Source organism: Pogonomyrmex barbatus, unplaced genomic scaffold, assembly GCF_055798465.1.
Source record: "Pogonomyrmex barbatus isolate J1 unplaced genomic scaffold, ASM5579846v1 scaffold5, whole genome shotgun sequence".
Classification (NCBI taxonomy): domain Eukaryota; kingdom Metazoa; phylum Arthropoda; class Insecta; order Hymenoptera; family Formicidae; genus Pogonomyrmex; species Pogonomyrmex barbatus.
In genome coordinates, this window is record NW_028297149.1 from 4,444,884 (window position 1) to 4,457,209 (window position 12,326).

General features: G+C 33.2%; 2 protein-coding genes across 5 annotated transcripts; one reads left to right on the plus strand and one right to left on the minus strand.

Annotated features, from left to right (window-relative positions):
• The first annotated feature begins 1,131 nt into the window (after window positions 1-1,131).
• On the plus strand, window positions 1,132-6,071 carry LOC105423690 (angiotensin-converting enzyme-like). The gene is made up of 8 exons (XM_011633547.3): window positions 1,132-1,292; window positions 2,289-2,658; window positions 2,897-3,215; window positions 4,169-4,393; window positions 4,503-5,028; window positions 5,161-5,415; window positions 5,474-5,649; window positions 5,783-6,071. Exons 1-8 carry the CDS (start codon window positions 1,282-1,284, stop codon window positions 5,833-5,835), a joined length of 1,935 nt encoding a protein of 644 aa, XP_011631849.2. The 5' UTR covers window positions 1,132-1,281; the 3' UTR covers window positions 5,836-6,071.
• On the minus strand, window positions 5,407-11,556 carry Gnf1 (germ line transcription factor 1). Of its 4 annotated transcripts, none has more exons than XM_089082145.1 (17): window positions 11,276-11,556; window positions 10,619-10,879; window positions 10,193-10,336; window positions 9,878-10,087; window positions 9,661-9,811; window positions 9,149-9,582; window positions 8,849-9,028; window positions 8,458-8,793; window positions 8,205-8,364; window positions 7,913-8,122; window positions 7,627-7,853; window positions 7,221-7,555; window positions 6,945-7,163; window positions 6,689-6,862; window positions 6,535-6,610; window positions 6,265-6,432; window positions 5,407-6,185 (listed from the first exon to the last, which is right to left on the minus strand). In XM_089082145.1, exons 2-17 carry the CDS (start codon window positions 10,625-10,627, stop codon window positions 6,081-6,083), a joined length of 3,138 nt encoding a protein of 1,045 aa, XP_088938271.1. In that variant the 5' UTR covers window positions 10,628-10,879; window positions 11,276-11,556; the 3' UTR covers window positions 5,407-6,080. The 4 variants fall into 4 exon arrangements, with proteins under 4 accessions (XP_088938271.1, XP_088938270.1, XP_088938274.1 ...); XM_089082144.1 differs by having other exon boundaries at window positions 9,149-9,585; window positions 11,276-11,555; XM_089082148.1 differs by having other exon boundaries at window positions 8,458-8,781; window positions 11,276-11,554.
• Window positions 11,557-12,326: the final 770 nt, after the last annotated feature.

A 12,326-nucleotide genomic window follows, 5' to 3' on the forward strand; every position in this document is an offset into this window, starting at 1 on the left:
GCATTATTAATGTCATTAAGCTATCATTAATTTCGATTCGCGGCAATAAACAATGCAAAATACAAAAGTGGCTCTATGACAATACATTTTCTCCAAGACTCGTCGATTTTTTGTTGTCAAATAAATTGTGTGTTAATCAGAATTTATGTGTCCGGAACTTATTCTGTACTTCCCAAAGACATTACATCATGGCCACGATTTAATAATGCAAGACAACCTTGCGCGACAATGTTGTGCTAAGTTCAAGAAATTATTCTGACAGGCAAAATGTCTTACTCTACGCTCTGATTTTAACTTTTCAAATTGAGGAAGTCCTTGTAATGTAATAATTATAAATGTGAAAAAGATTGAATATAACAACGTAAAATTTAAACAAAGTTAAATTACTTTTTCTACACGAAGAAAATTTTATACCCAAAATTACTATAGTGTAATAGAAGTTGCGGACCATCAGATAATTATAAGTTTAAATGCTATAGCCATTAACTTTTAAAACAATAATGCAACATAATTTTTATACTATAATTGTTATAGTAAAAATTTTTATACTATAAAGGCAAAACTTGTTGGATAAAAGTTAGTATTGTAAAAACAAGTAAAAAATATATATCGAATATATTTTTACTTCATATCAGTAAAATTAATTTTTTCCATTTTAGAATATGGCTTTAGCGTTGATTTCACAAAAATTACTTTATTTATGTGATAAAAATTAATGTAGCCACAGTAAAAGTTATATCAAAATTATGTAAACGTTTCAAATTCAGTTTGCTATGTTGTACTGTAATTTAGTTTATAAAGTCATGATGGTCTATTGATAATAAAAAAATAGTAAAATGTGATTCAAAATTGGATTAAAACTTAATATAAAATTTTCTCCGTGTATATTTGAAAATTATAATTTATTTAGTAATAATAATATAGTATAATAATTTAGTATAATTGTTTGATAAAGCATTAATAAAAAAAGACTAATATTCTCTAAAACAGTCGACATTCGACATATCGAAGAGTACGAAAGAACACGATCGGTTCAGGTTGAAATATAAATTTTCGATAACGCGTCCTGACAACTAACGACAGGATGAGTCTAGGAGTCGAGCGACAGGAGCGGGATGCTGTCGGTGAGAGGGGAAGTTGCATAAAAGATAACGTGTCTCGCACGCGGAGGTCAGTCGATGATTGGGAGGCGGTTTGTAACTGATGCAAAACATTTCGTGAAAGTTGTTCGAGACCTGGGCTGAGAGATCAAATTATTTCGCAAAAGATTGGTGAATCGGTATGCTGCGCCTGTGAGTATCCCGTTAATTCATTATATACGTTTACTCTTGTCGCTATAAGAGTAAAGTCGATAATTACTGATAACCAGAAATTAATCTCGTAATGAAATGCAAAGAAATAATTACACGATTCTACAATTAATAATTTTGAAAAATTATTAATTAAAAAAAATATTGCAATAAGAAGATAAATCACAATGTCGCTACAATGTCGCTTTATTTTTTTTGCATTGCCTATATGAATTAAAATAAAAAAATAATTTCTTTTTATCCGTAAAGAATAAATTTCTGTCAATCTTTTCTTTCGTCGCAAAACATTTATTTAAGGTCGTTTAATCGTTTTGCGAAGAATGATTATTCTCTTCCCAATATATCATATTATATGTCCGTGGTCGGTATTCACATCAAATATATCCGGATGCACGATGACGATCATTCATGATCTAACGAGTTAATACGCCGGACGAGTGCACTTCGCGCCTGGGCGAGACTTTCAAATTATTGTTCGACCTCGCGATGTTATTTAACGTGTTGTATTCTATCGAACAATGTCGGCCGAAGATATTATTTATTATCGATCCAATCGAATTTTTCAAAATTTGCAATTTAATTTATATATTTTAAAAAAAATTAAATTATTCAAAAAAAATTGGATACATTAAGAATTAATGAGATTTTTATTTTTATCATCTACTAATATGTCTCGCGAAACATAATATTGCGAAATCATAATACTTTACGATAAAAATATGACACTATAAATAGTATCATAAAAAAATATCTTATCAAACATTTCATATCACTACAATGTAGTAATAAAATAAAACGATCAATTGTCGTTTCATGTTTGTTTTTTCATAAATTTTTTGATTTTTTCCATATTTTAAAAAATCTTCTTTAATTATTAACTAATTAATTAATTAATTAATTTAATCTCACTAAAAATATAATTAGATTTTTCCATTTTTTGTCGTAACTAATAAGATGTATATGTAATTGTATCATCAGAATCCTGATAGCAGCAGTTATAACTCTGGTGATAGCCAAACCAACATCGGAGGATGCAGTGAATATCAGTAAAAATCTGCAGACTGCAGACGATGATCTTCTGAAATCCGCCCAAGAGATCCTGAAACGCCTTGATGCACAGTACGCTGAATGGAGTAATAAACAGAGCATCGCAGGATGGAATTACGCGTCAAATCTGACGGATGCGAACTTGGCAGAGAAGCTGAAGGTGTCTGCAGAAGCGGCGCGCGTCTCTAAGCAAATAGCCCAGGAAGTGAATTCCTTTTCTTGGAGAGACTTGGAAGACGAAAGCCTCAAGAGGCAATTCAAGAAACTTGGTGTACTTGGCACCGCCGCTCTTCCTGAAGACGTAAAGAGATACGAAGAAATCTATACAAATTACTTGCATTTATTAATAAGCTTTCTACGAAAAATTAGTGGAAGAATAAACTGAAATTTATAACAAAATACTCAAATCTTAGTTTAAAATATTTTCTGTTTTTTTCACTAATTTTTAGAAATTAGCATGTTTAGACAATTACTAATTGATTAAAATCGGAAGTACAAGTTAAATCATGAAGATATTAACAAAGAAAATATAATTGCAGAGTTACAAGGAATTCGAGACGACGATTAGTCAAATGGAGAACATCTATAGCACCGCGAAAATCTGTGATTACAATAACAAGAGCAAGTGCGACCTTGCACTCGAACCAGAGATTACCGAGTTGCTGATGCGCAGTCGAGATCCTGAGGAATTGAAACATATCTGGGTGGAATGGCGGAAGGCGTCGGGCGAGAAAGTCAAGTCTCTGTACCCCAAGTATGTCGAGCTAGCCAACACTGCGGCGAGACTCAACAACTTCTCCGATTACGCGGCATATTGGATGAAGGATTATGAAGCTGATGATTTCCCTGATCAAATCGGTAAGATCATTTGCGGTACCATCTAAATACAATAAAGTGTTCAAGAAAGTTAATGTATTTATGGGTATTATCCGTGTCATTATAATATACAGGGTGTCCGGTATCAGTCATATCACCTCTCGTGTGCAGGTAGAGCTGGTAAAACTGAATATTAAAGTCCTCTATCATTTTGCAATTTTCGCGGTAATTATCGAGTTATTAATTATTAAAAATCACGATATTAGCTCGGCCCACCGACAAATGCAAGTGGTAAGATACTCCCGCCTGGCGATCATCGTTGATAAACGCGTGAAGAATTATTTTCTTCAATATATTAGCTATAACTATTGCCGCTTAAAGTAAACAATTCTTCACGCGCCTATCAACGATGATCGCCGGGCGGGAGTATCTTATCGCTTGTATTTGCCGATGGACCGGCTGAGATAAGACGGTGATTTTTAAGAATAAATAACTCGATAATTATTGCGAAAATTACAAAATGATAGAGGACTTTTCTACTCAGTTTTACTAGCTCTACTTGCACACGAGAGGTGATATGACCGATGCCAGATACTCTGTGTGTGTGTGTGTGTGTGTGTGTGTGTGTGTGTGTGTGTGTGTGTGTGTGTGTGTGTGTGTGTGTGTGTGTGTGTGTAATTTCGTAACATTGTACAATGTGTGTGTGTGTGTATATATATATATATTCGATATATATATATATATTTTCGATATATATATATATATATATATATATATATATATATATTTCGTAAACATTGCAGTTCATTTCATCACTGTATAAGTATCAGGCTGCTCCTCGCCCTGATGAACTGCAATGTTCACAAAACGTTGGCATTCAACAATGTATAATGACACGGATAATATCCGTAAATATATTAATTTTTTTGAAAATAGTAATCGTGTAAGCCTTAAAAGTACAATAAAGCATTGATAAAATGACAAAATTTCCATAGAAAATCAATGGCAACAATTGAAGCCGTTGTATGTACAACTGCATGCCTATGTACGGCGCGAGCTCAGGAAGAAATATGGCGAGGACATCATCTCTAAGGACGGCCCGATTCCGGCGCATCTGTTGGGCAACACGTGGGCGCAGACTTGGGCGAATATCGCCGACTTCACTGTGCCATTCCCGGGCAAGCAGCTGCCGGACGTTAGCGCCGCTTTAGTAGAACAAGGCAGGTTTAAGTCTTTCAAGGCATTACTGCTGAATGGAGATTATTTCGAGTTAATCTTTCACCTCTAATCTTCTGTATATGTTGTAATGCCTTGTAACACGTTGAGCAGGATACAATGCGACGAGCATGTTCCGCCTCGCTGAGGATTTCTTCACGTCAATCAACTTGACTGCCATGCCGGATACATTCTGGGAGAATTCGATCTTGATGAAGCAGAAAGGTGTAGATATGATCTGCCACGCGAGTGCATGGGACTTCTATGACGGCAAGGATTTCAGGATCAAGCAGTGTACGCGTGTTAATATGGAGGACTTGTTGACAGCTCATCACGAGATGGGTCATATTGAGTATTATCTACAGTACAAGGATCAACCTACAGTCTTCAAAGAGGGCGCGAATCCAGGCTTTCATGAGGCGGTTGGTGATGTTATATCTCTTAGTGCGTCCACTCCTAGTCATCTCAAGAAGATCGGTCTACTAAAAGACGACTCAACTGACCGGGAGGCACTTCTTAATCACCTTTATGTGAAGAGTCTTGATAAGATCGCCTTTCTGCCATTTGCTTATATGATGGATCGGTGGCGTTGGAATGTATTCCAGGGAAAAGTTACACCCGACAATTACAACTGTCACTGGTCAGTGTTTTGGAAAATGAAAATGTTATTACCTTTTTTATCAATATTCTTCTTTGAATAAAAATTTAATAAATCAGAAAAAGAATTAAGTTTAAAATATATTTTAAGCAAATTAAGATCTTTTACTTTAAGGTGGTCACTTGCGGAGGAATATCAAGGTATCGAACCTCCCATAGATAGATCGGAAGAAGACTTCGATCCTGGTTCGAAGTACCACATAATCGCAGATGTCGAGTACATAAGATATTATGTAAGCTTCGTAATTCAATTCCAATTCCATAAGGCATTGTGTACTAAAGCTAAGCAATACGATCCAAACAATCCAGAAGCCAAACCATTGCATCAATGTGATATTTATGATAACAAGGATGCTGGAAATCTGCTGAAGTAAGTTTAATATTATCATAATATTATAAGAATACAATATAAGCAACGATTGCGTTAGATCTATGCTGGAATTGGGTTCCTCAAAACCATGGCCAGATGCGATGGAGAAAATCTCAGGTCAACAACAGATGGATTCGGCTGGACTTTTGGAATACTTTAAGCCCCTGACTGATTGGCTGACTGAAGAAAACAAGAAAACTAATGAGTACATTGGATGGAAGCCCACTAAGAGACGTATGTATTATAAGTAGAAAATATTTCATTAAGTTTTATAATTCATATTTTATATAAATTATGTATATTTTGTCAGATGTTTTTATGATAATTGCAAGATAATTTATACTAATTGTTCTTTTTTTCATTTTAGAATGTGTACAAACGAGAGAAGAACTTAGAACAGTCACTGAACCTTCAGAATAATATAAATTTTCCATTAATAAGAAAGAATAGAAAATATATGTATTTTTTTTTGAAACATAAACGCCAAGTCATTGCGTTTTGATGCAATAAATCTAGCAAGCAATATATATAAATATCATTTCACGATCATAAAACGCTATTTTGAACAATTCAATCAAACGGTAAACAAACGTTTATAATGTTTATAATTAATTTTGTCTCAAGTTTTCTAAATAAAATGTGCATTCCATCCTTCATATTGTCTTCTATTTTGCTTTACCGCGTCCTCTTCCACGTTTCTTAGCAGGTTCACCACCTCTTTTCGTCGGCACAGCAGTTTTACTATTACTAGCAGTGGTAGGTTTCTTTGCCTAAAATACATTAAATAATCATATTTTTTCGAAAAATTGTACTTAATAATGAAATCGCGAAAATAATATTTCATATTACCTTGATCATTTTATCGGAATCAATATCGTCAGATTCTTCTTCATCATCTTCCTCTTCTATAATATCATTATCCTGCATAGATCTTTTCTTCCCAGTAGCAGTATTGTTAATTATGTACGGCAGCATAGAAGGATTCTTTTGATATGCCCTCGTAAACGCTGTTTTCACCTGAAAGAGAGAGAGAGAGAGAGAGAGAGAGAGAGATTATAGTAATTTAGTACAATTAGTCTATTAATTTTCTAGTTTACATGTCAAAATAGTTGTACATACTTTACTATCAAGCTTATTCGTAAGATCGTGAATTCCTGGCCAAAGAGAAATCTCTATCGCTGAATCCAAATCCTCTCTAAAACAAAAATTTAAATATTAACATGTTAATATACAGTATCTTTTAATACTTTCAACGTAAATGAAATATATGGACCTGGTTAAATGATATTTTCCCATAATATTTAATGCTGCTTCTATGCCATCTACACCATTTTCTATTAGAGGTTTTATAATAGCGTTTCGAATGTGGACCAAATAATCCAGATTGAGGGCGTCCTTGCTCGCACCCGTGGCTAATCGCGTATGCACCGTTAATTCTTGCATTAATCTAGAAGCAATACATAGCAAGGAGTCACTGAAGTTCTGTATAATCACAATAAATTACATTTTAATAAAAATCTAATTGGTACCGATTAAATCTCATTGCCTTTGAATTTCGCCCAAACCAATTAGGAAATCGTATCAACGTATCAAGACTTCCCGACATTTCGCTCGTTGGTATAATAAATGAGAAACAAGCATGTAACGGAAGCAGACTCCACATCATATTGCCTCTCATTACCTTCTCGATGAGATCTCCCTGAGATATACTGTCGGCCGCATTGGCAATTCTTTCTAGCCTCTGACGACTACGAAAATAAAATTCTTAATTTTTGGTTTTCGTATATAAACATGATGATACTCACGGTGGCATTTGAGATCTGACTCCTAGATAATTTTCTTGTATAAAAAGAGGCGCTATATTGTAGTCGTGGAAATATAAACCAATTCTATCGTTCAAATTCATAGTCTTTTGCTCTTCCGCGTTGAATGCTATTTTTGCGACATCAAATGGACCGAGTTTGAAATTCTTGTTTGAATGTTTTTTGCCATCCGCTTCCACGTGAGCTGTTTGACTTCTAAGAAATTCTAGATGATTTATTACTTGTCGAATATCATAATTCGTCGACTCGATTAAACAATCAAGATCTTCCGTTGAGATTTTGATATTTTCTTTAAAACATAGAGATTTCATGGAGCTCTGCAAAAAAGAACAAAATCTAATTATATTAGGTAAGAAACGTAATTCGAATTAGATTCTGTAAATTGTACCCTGATCTGTTCCACTCTGAGTTTTGAAAATTTCAGTTCATAACTGTGCGTAGAAATGGTTTTCACTTTTGTGTTAAATCGATCATTGCATATACAGATAATTGGTACTTCAGTATGTTTGATTAAACTAACTAATTCCTGTAAGCCACCACGATCTTCGTTGCCAGCCATACCATCGACTTCATCCATCAATAACACATGCTTGCTTGTAATTTTTTGTTTGGCACCTGCAATGTAAAACAAAAGAATAATATAATTATTTCAAGATTTTGTATTATGTGTTTACCTGTGACGTAATCCTTCATTGTAGTATTGGATAATAATCCTGAGATTTCTTCTTTTAGAAGCATCTTATTTCTCGTATCAGAAGCATTAAATTCTACAAGATCGTATTCTAAGTCCTTACAAACAACATGTACGGTTGTCGTTTTACCGACTCCTGGCGGACCGGACAGCAATGCAGCTTTGAAATTTTGTCCATGTGTCTGCTTGCCGACTACGTTAGAACAAAAATGTAATTAATTGAATTTTCTTATTTTATTTTAATTATGATTTTAAAACAATAAAAGATAGCATACTGCCATTTTTGAATTTGGGATCTTGGCGATTTTTATGCCAATCGCGCAGCCATACATACAAATTGTGCGCGCAGCTTTTATCTCCTTGTTGACCTATAATCTGTTTCATCATTTTAGGTCTATATTTCTCAACCAACGGTTCTGATCCAATGTCTGTAATCTACAAAAATATAATGATATATAAAAAATTATGGTTTAAATTTTATTTTATCGTTCGTAAGCGCATAAATATTAAATTAAAATCTAAATTTACCTCCTGTATATCATTGCTTATATTGGAAATCTGTTTTGATATTGGTGAGGATGTCTTTACTTTCATCGGTGAAGATGATGGCGTTTTTACCTTTTGATAAAAATCTGATGATGCTTTTTCTTTCTTCAGTGATAGTATTTCTTCTTTCTTCGGTGATGGTGCTTTTTCTTTCTTCGGTGATGATGATTTATCGCTTTCAGATTTATTCGAAATTGTCTTTCTTATTGTAGCTGGCTTGATGTCTTTAGGCTTACCTTCCGGTCTTGTACAAATCATTTCTAGCAAATCATCCTCTGATATTTGTTTGATGCCTAAACTATTGGCCTGAAAACTTGTCTTATGTAAATAGGAAACAAAAGATACTTGCATGTAGAATTATATAAACACACACTTTTGTCAATTTAGCTGGACCAGCCTCATCTCCTACTATAATATAATTTACTTTGCCTGATACAGCGTTCACAGTTCGGCCACCATAACTCCGTATTAAATCTTCAGCTTCCTCTCTTTCTAAGGAATCCAAAACACCAGTAATTAAGAAACTCACTCCAGCTAAACAGTTCTTAGCCCCCTATGAAATAAATCAAATACTATTAAAACTCTTTTCTACTTTTATTAAAAAATAATTCCTTCAGTTCTAAAATTATTCATTATATATAATCAATTAATCATTGTATATAAAGTTTCTTACAACAGGAATCTCTTTTGAGCCAGGATTTCTGGCGCCGCCTCTCTGAAGATATTTTCCATACATTGTAGCACGCTGTTTCTTCTTTTCTATCCTTTCTTCAAATATATCTTTTGTTTCGATTTTCTTTTTATCTAATGATTTTTCTACATTTTTATCCTTTGATGATACAGAAGCTGAATTATTTTTCAATTTCATTTTGTCAAAGTTTAATTGTTTAGAAGGCTTATTATTATATTTATTCTTTGTATCTAAGACTTCATCAAAATTATCTTTTTGTCTTTTTTGTAATTTCTGTTTTGAAGGAGAACTTATAACAACTTTCGAATGTATATCATTTTTGTTAGGAAATATTTTCACCTCCTCAGTTTGTAATTTATTTGTTTTATTAATTTTATTATGAGTATCTTTCGAAATATCTTTATCCTTATTAGAATCTTCTGTAAATAATTTAATATTTTATTATGTCAAGTTTGTCTATAATATTTATTTTCACACTTATAAATTAAATGTACCTATTTTAATTTCAACTTTTTCTGATTTTTTGGAAATATTTGCATTTTTGGAACTTTTATCTTTCTTCATATCCTCCACCCTGGTACATTGAGAAGTATCTAACTGTTTAAGCACAGCGTCAAAATCCTCATCATTGTGAAATTCAGATTCCTATAAATTCCAATATCATTATAGAATATTTATTAGTCATCATTCATATCCATATATAATATTTACCATTTTCTGCAACTTTCGATTGACTTTTGTCTCTTCTATCCTTGATATTGGCTTCTTCTCAAATAATTCATTAAAAGAGATTTCTTTCCGTAGCTTCTCACTCTTGCTTTTATTACTTGTTTTAGAATAATTAGAATCTTTATCATTTTTTATTATTACATCGTCATCAGAATCTGACAAAGCAGAAACCTTTTTTGTCTTTCGTATAACCTGTATAATTAATTATCCAAATTTATATTGTTGAAAGTAATAAAGAAAATTATAATAATAATAACAAGTAAAATAAAGTGCACAAAATACGACTAGAAGTAACACCTTAGAACGTTTCGTAGATGGCTTTGGCTTTTCTTCATCCTCTTCTGATGAGATTATGCATCGTTTTTGACGTTTTGGAGTAACAGACACGCTGTTATTCTTCTTCTGAGAAGTTGAGACTGATGCAAAGTAAGATCTAATATCCTGGGAAAAAAAAAAAAAAAAAAAACCGATGAATGTGATCTCCAAGATTTAGCTCTCGCTGCAACATGTCTACTTCTACCAATGTCAATTAACTTTAATCTCAAAAAATTTTTTAAATTTACTTTTCATTTCTTTAACTAAAAAGATGACAAGTTAAATTAAGATTACAATTAATAGATTTTATTATAATGTATTAATCTACATTGATAGAAATGAGCGGGAATCGAAGTAAAGGCAAATGCAATAAATCGAAGGGCATCTAACTACATTTTCATTACATACCCGTGACATTTTGGCAATATCTCGCCCGAGATTCAGTCCGTGCGTATCATTCGTAGTTGTCACGCCGGCATAATCGGCGGCAATCGGCAAAGTTTTATTTTCATGCAACAGTAGCACCAGCAGCAATCAACTTTCCGTCTTTCCCTCGAAACGAATCGCGCGTTGCATGTGAAACAGCGTGAACGAGAACACTATTTTATTCGTTGCACGAAATGTTCATCGATGCGTTGATTGGTTGGTTGATAGAGAATTTCTGAAAACCTAGTAAAACCCTATAATTTACTTTCATAATCAATTTTCTCTTTTTTTCAATGATTAAATCAAATATTGATAAATCTATTAATTTTTTACTATTAAATACAAAATAAACATGAACATTATTTGATAAGTTAATTACTAATTAGTCATCCTAACCTAACACGACTCGCAAGCAAAATGAAACTAAATTATTAGCGAATGTTTTCTTTAAAGTTCTCGATAAACCAGAGGCGCGTAGGACCATCATCTCTCTGGAGTACCGGTCGTGGGGATTCGAAAGAATACATGTATATATGTATATTATAATATATATATATATATATATATATATATATATGTATCATTGTATTGTGACGTGTTATTCTAAATATGTTATTTGCGATAAATATCATCACATGCCTCGGTAGTCGAAAGGATAAGATGCCTGCCCGGTAAGCAGGAGATCGAGGTTCGATTCCTGGCTGAGGTGGTATTTTTTCGCAAAATAATTACGAGTTTTCACGACTGGTTCGTGGTCGGGCCCCGCCGTGACGCACACCTTCCCTTCTTATTTTTCTGTCAATCGTTGTCAAATCATCTGATTATTGGATGTCACGATCTTGCTCGTCTGTTTGACATAAATTTTATCCATACGCATCATGCGTGCAACGGAACGCATCCAAAATATTGCGTTGTGAGCATGCTGATAGAAAAAGTGTACAATGAGGAGCATAAATGAGCTTCTTTTTCGGTGTAGCTAGGAGTAGATGAGCGCGCCATCTGTGGTTGTTGCCGATCGCGAGATCGCCGATCGTAGAACAAGGCAGCAGTCACAAATTTTGGCCGCTATATATATATATATATATATATGTCCTGCGGTCGCAACCAGTTACATAAATCGAAATGTTGAGCACCAGGCACAAGCGCGTGAGAACGCAATGGAAAAATATTTATAACAAGATTTTACTTGTTAAGGCCGGAGCGAAGAAAAAGCTGTAGCAACACATTCGGTTTTCACGGTATTTATGGTAATAAATAAATAATTATCGGTAAATAAATAAATCTGCTAAGAATACGTTCTATTAAATATCCAGAAGTTGCAAAAAATTTATGAAATTTATTTTATTACCTTTTTAATAAAAATTTTTTAATAAAAAATTAACGAAGTCGCTAAAATTTTTTTATATCTATTATTTGGTAAATGTTTGAAATATTACTGTTATAGTTTATATTTATCGGAATAATAATATGAGAATAATAATACAGATGTATAGTATATAATAATTATAATTAAAATATAATTATTGTATTGTATGAAACAAATGTTAATTGTATCAAATTGTATTAAAAAATCTTTTATGCGGGCAAATATATGCGAAAAAGTATATGCAAAAACTGAGCTGCGTTCGGTTTTTGACATTAGTCCTCAGAGAGTAGGTGCGACGACAACCCACAGATGGCGCGCTCATCT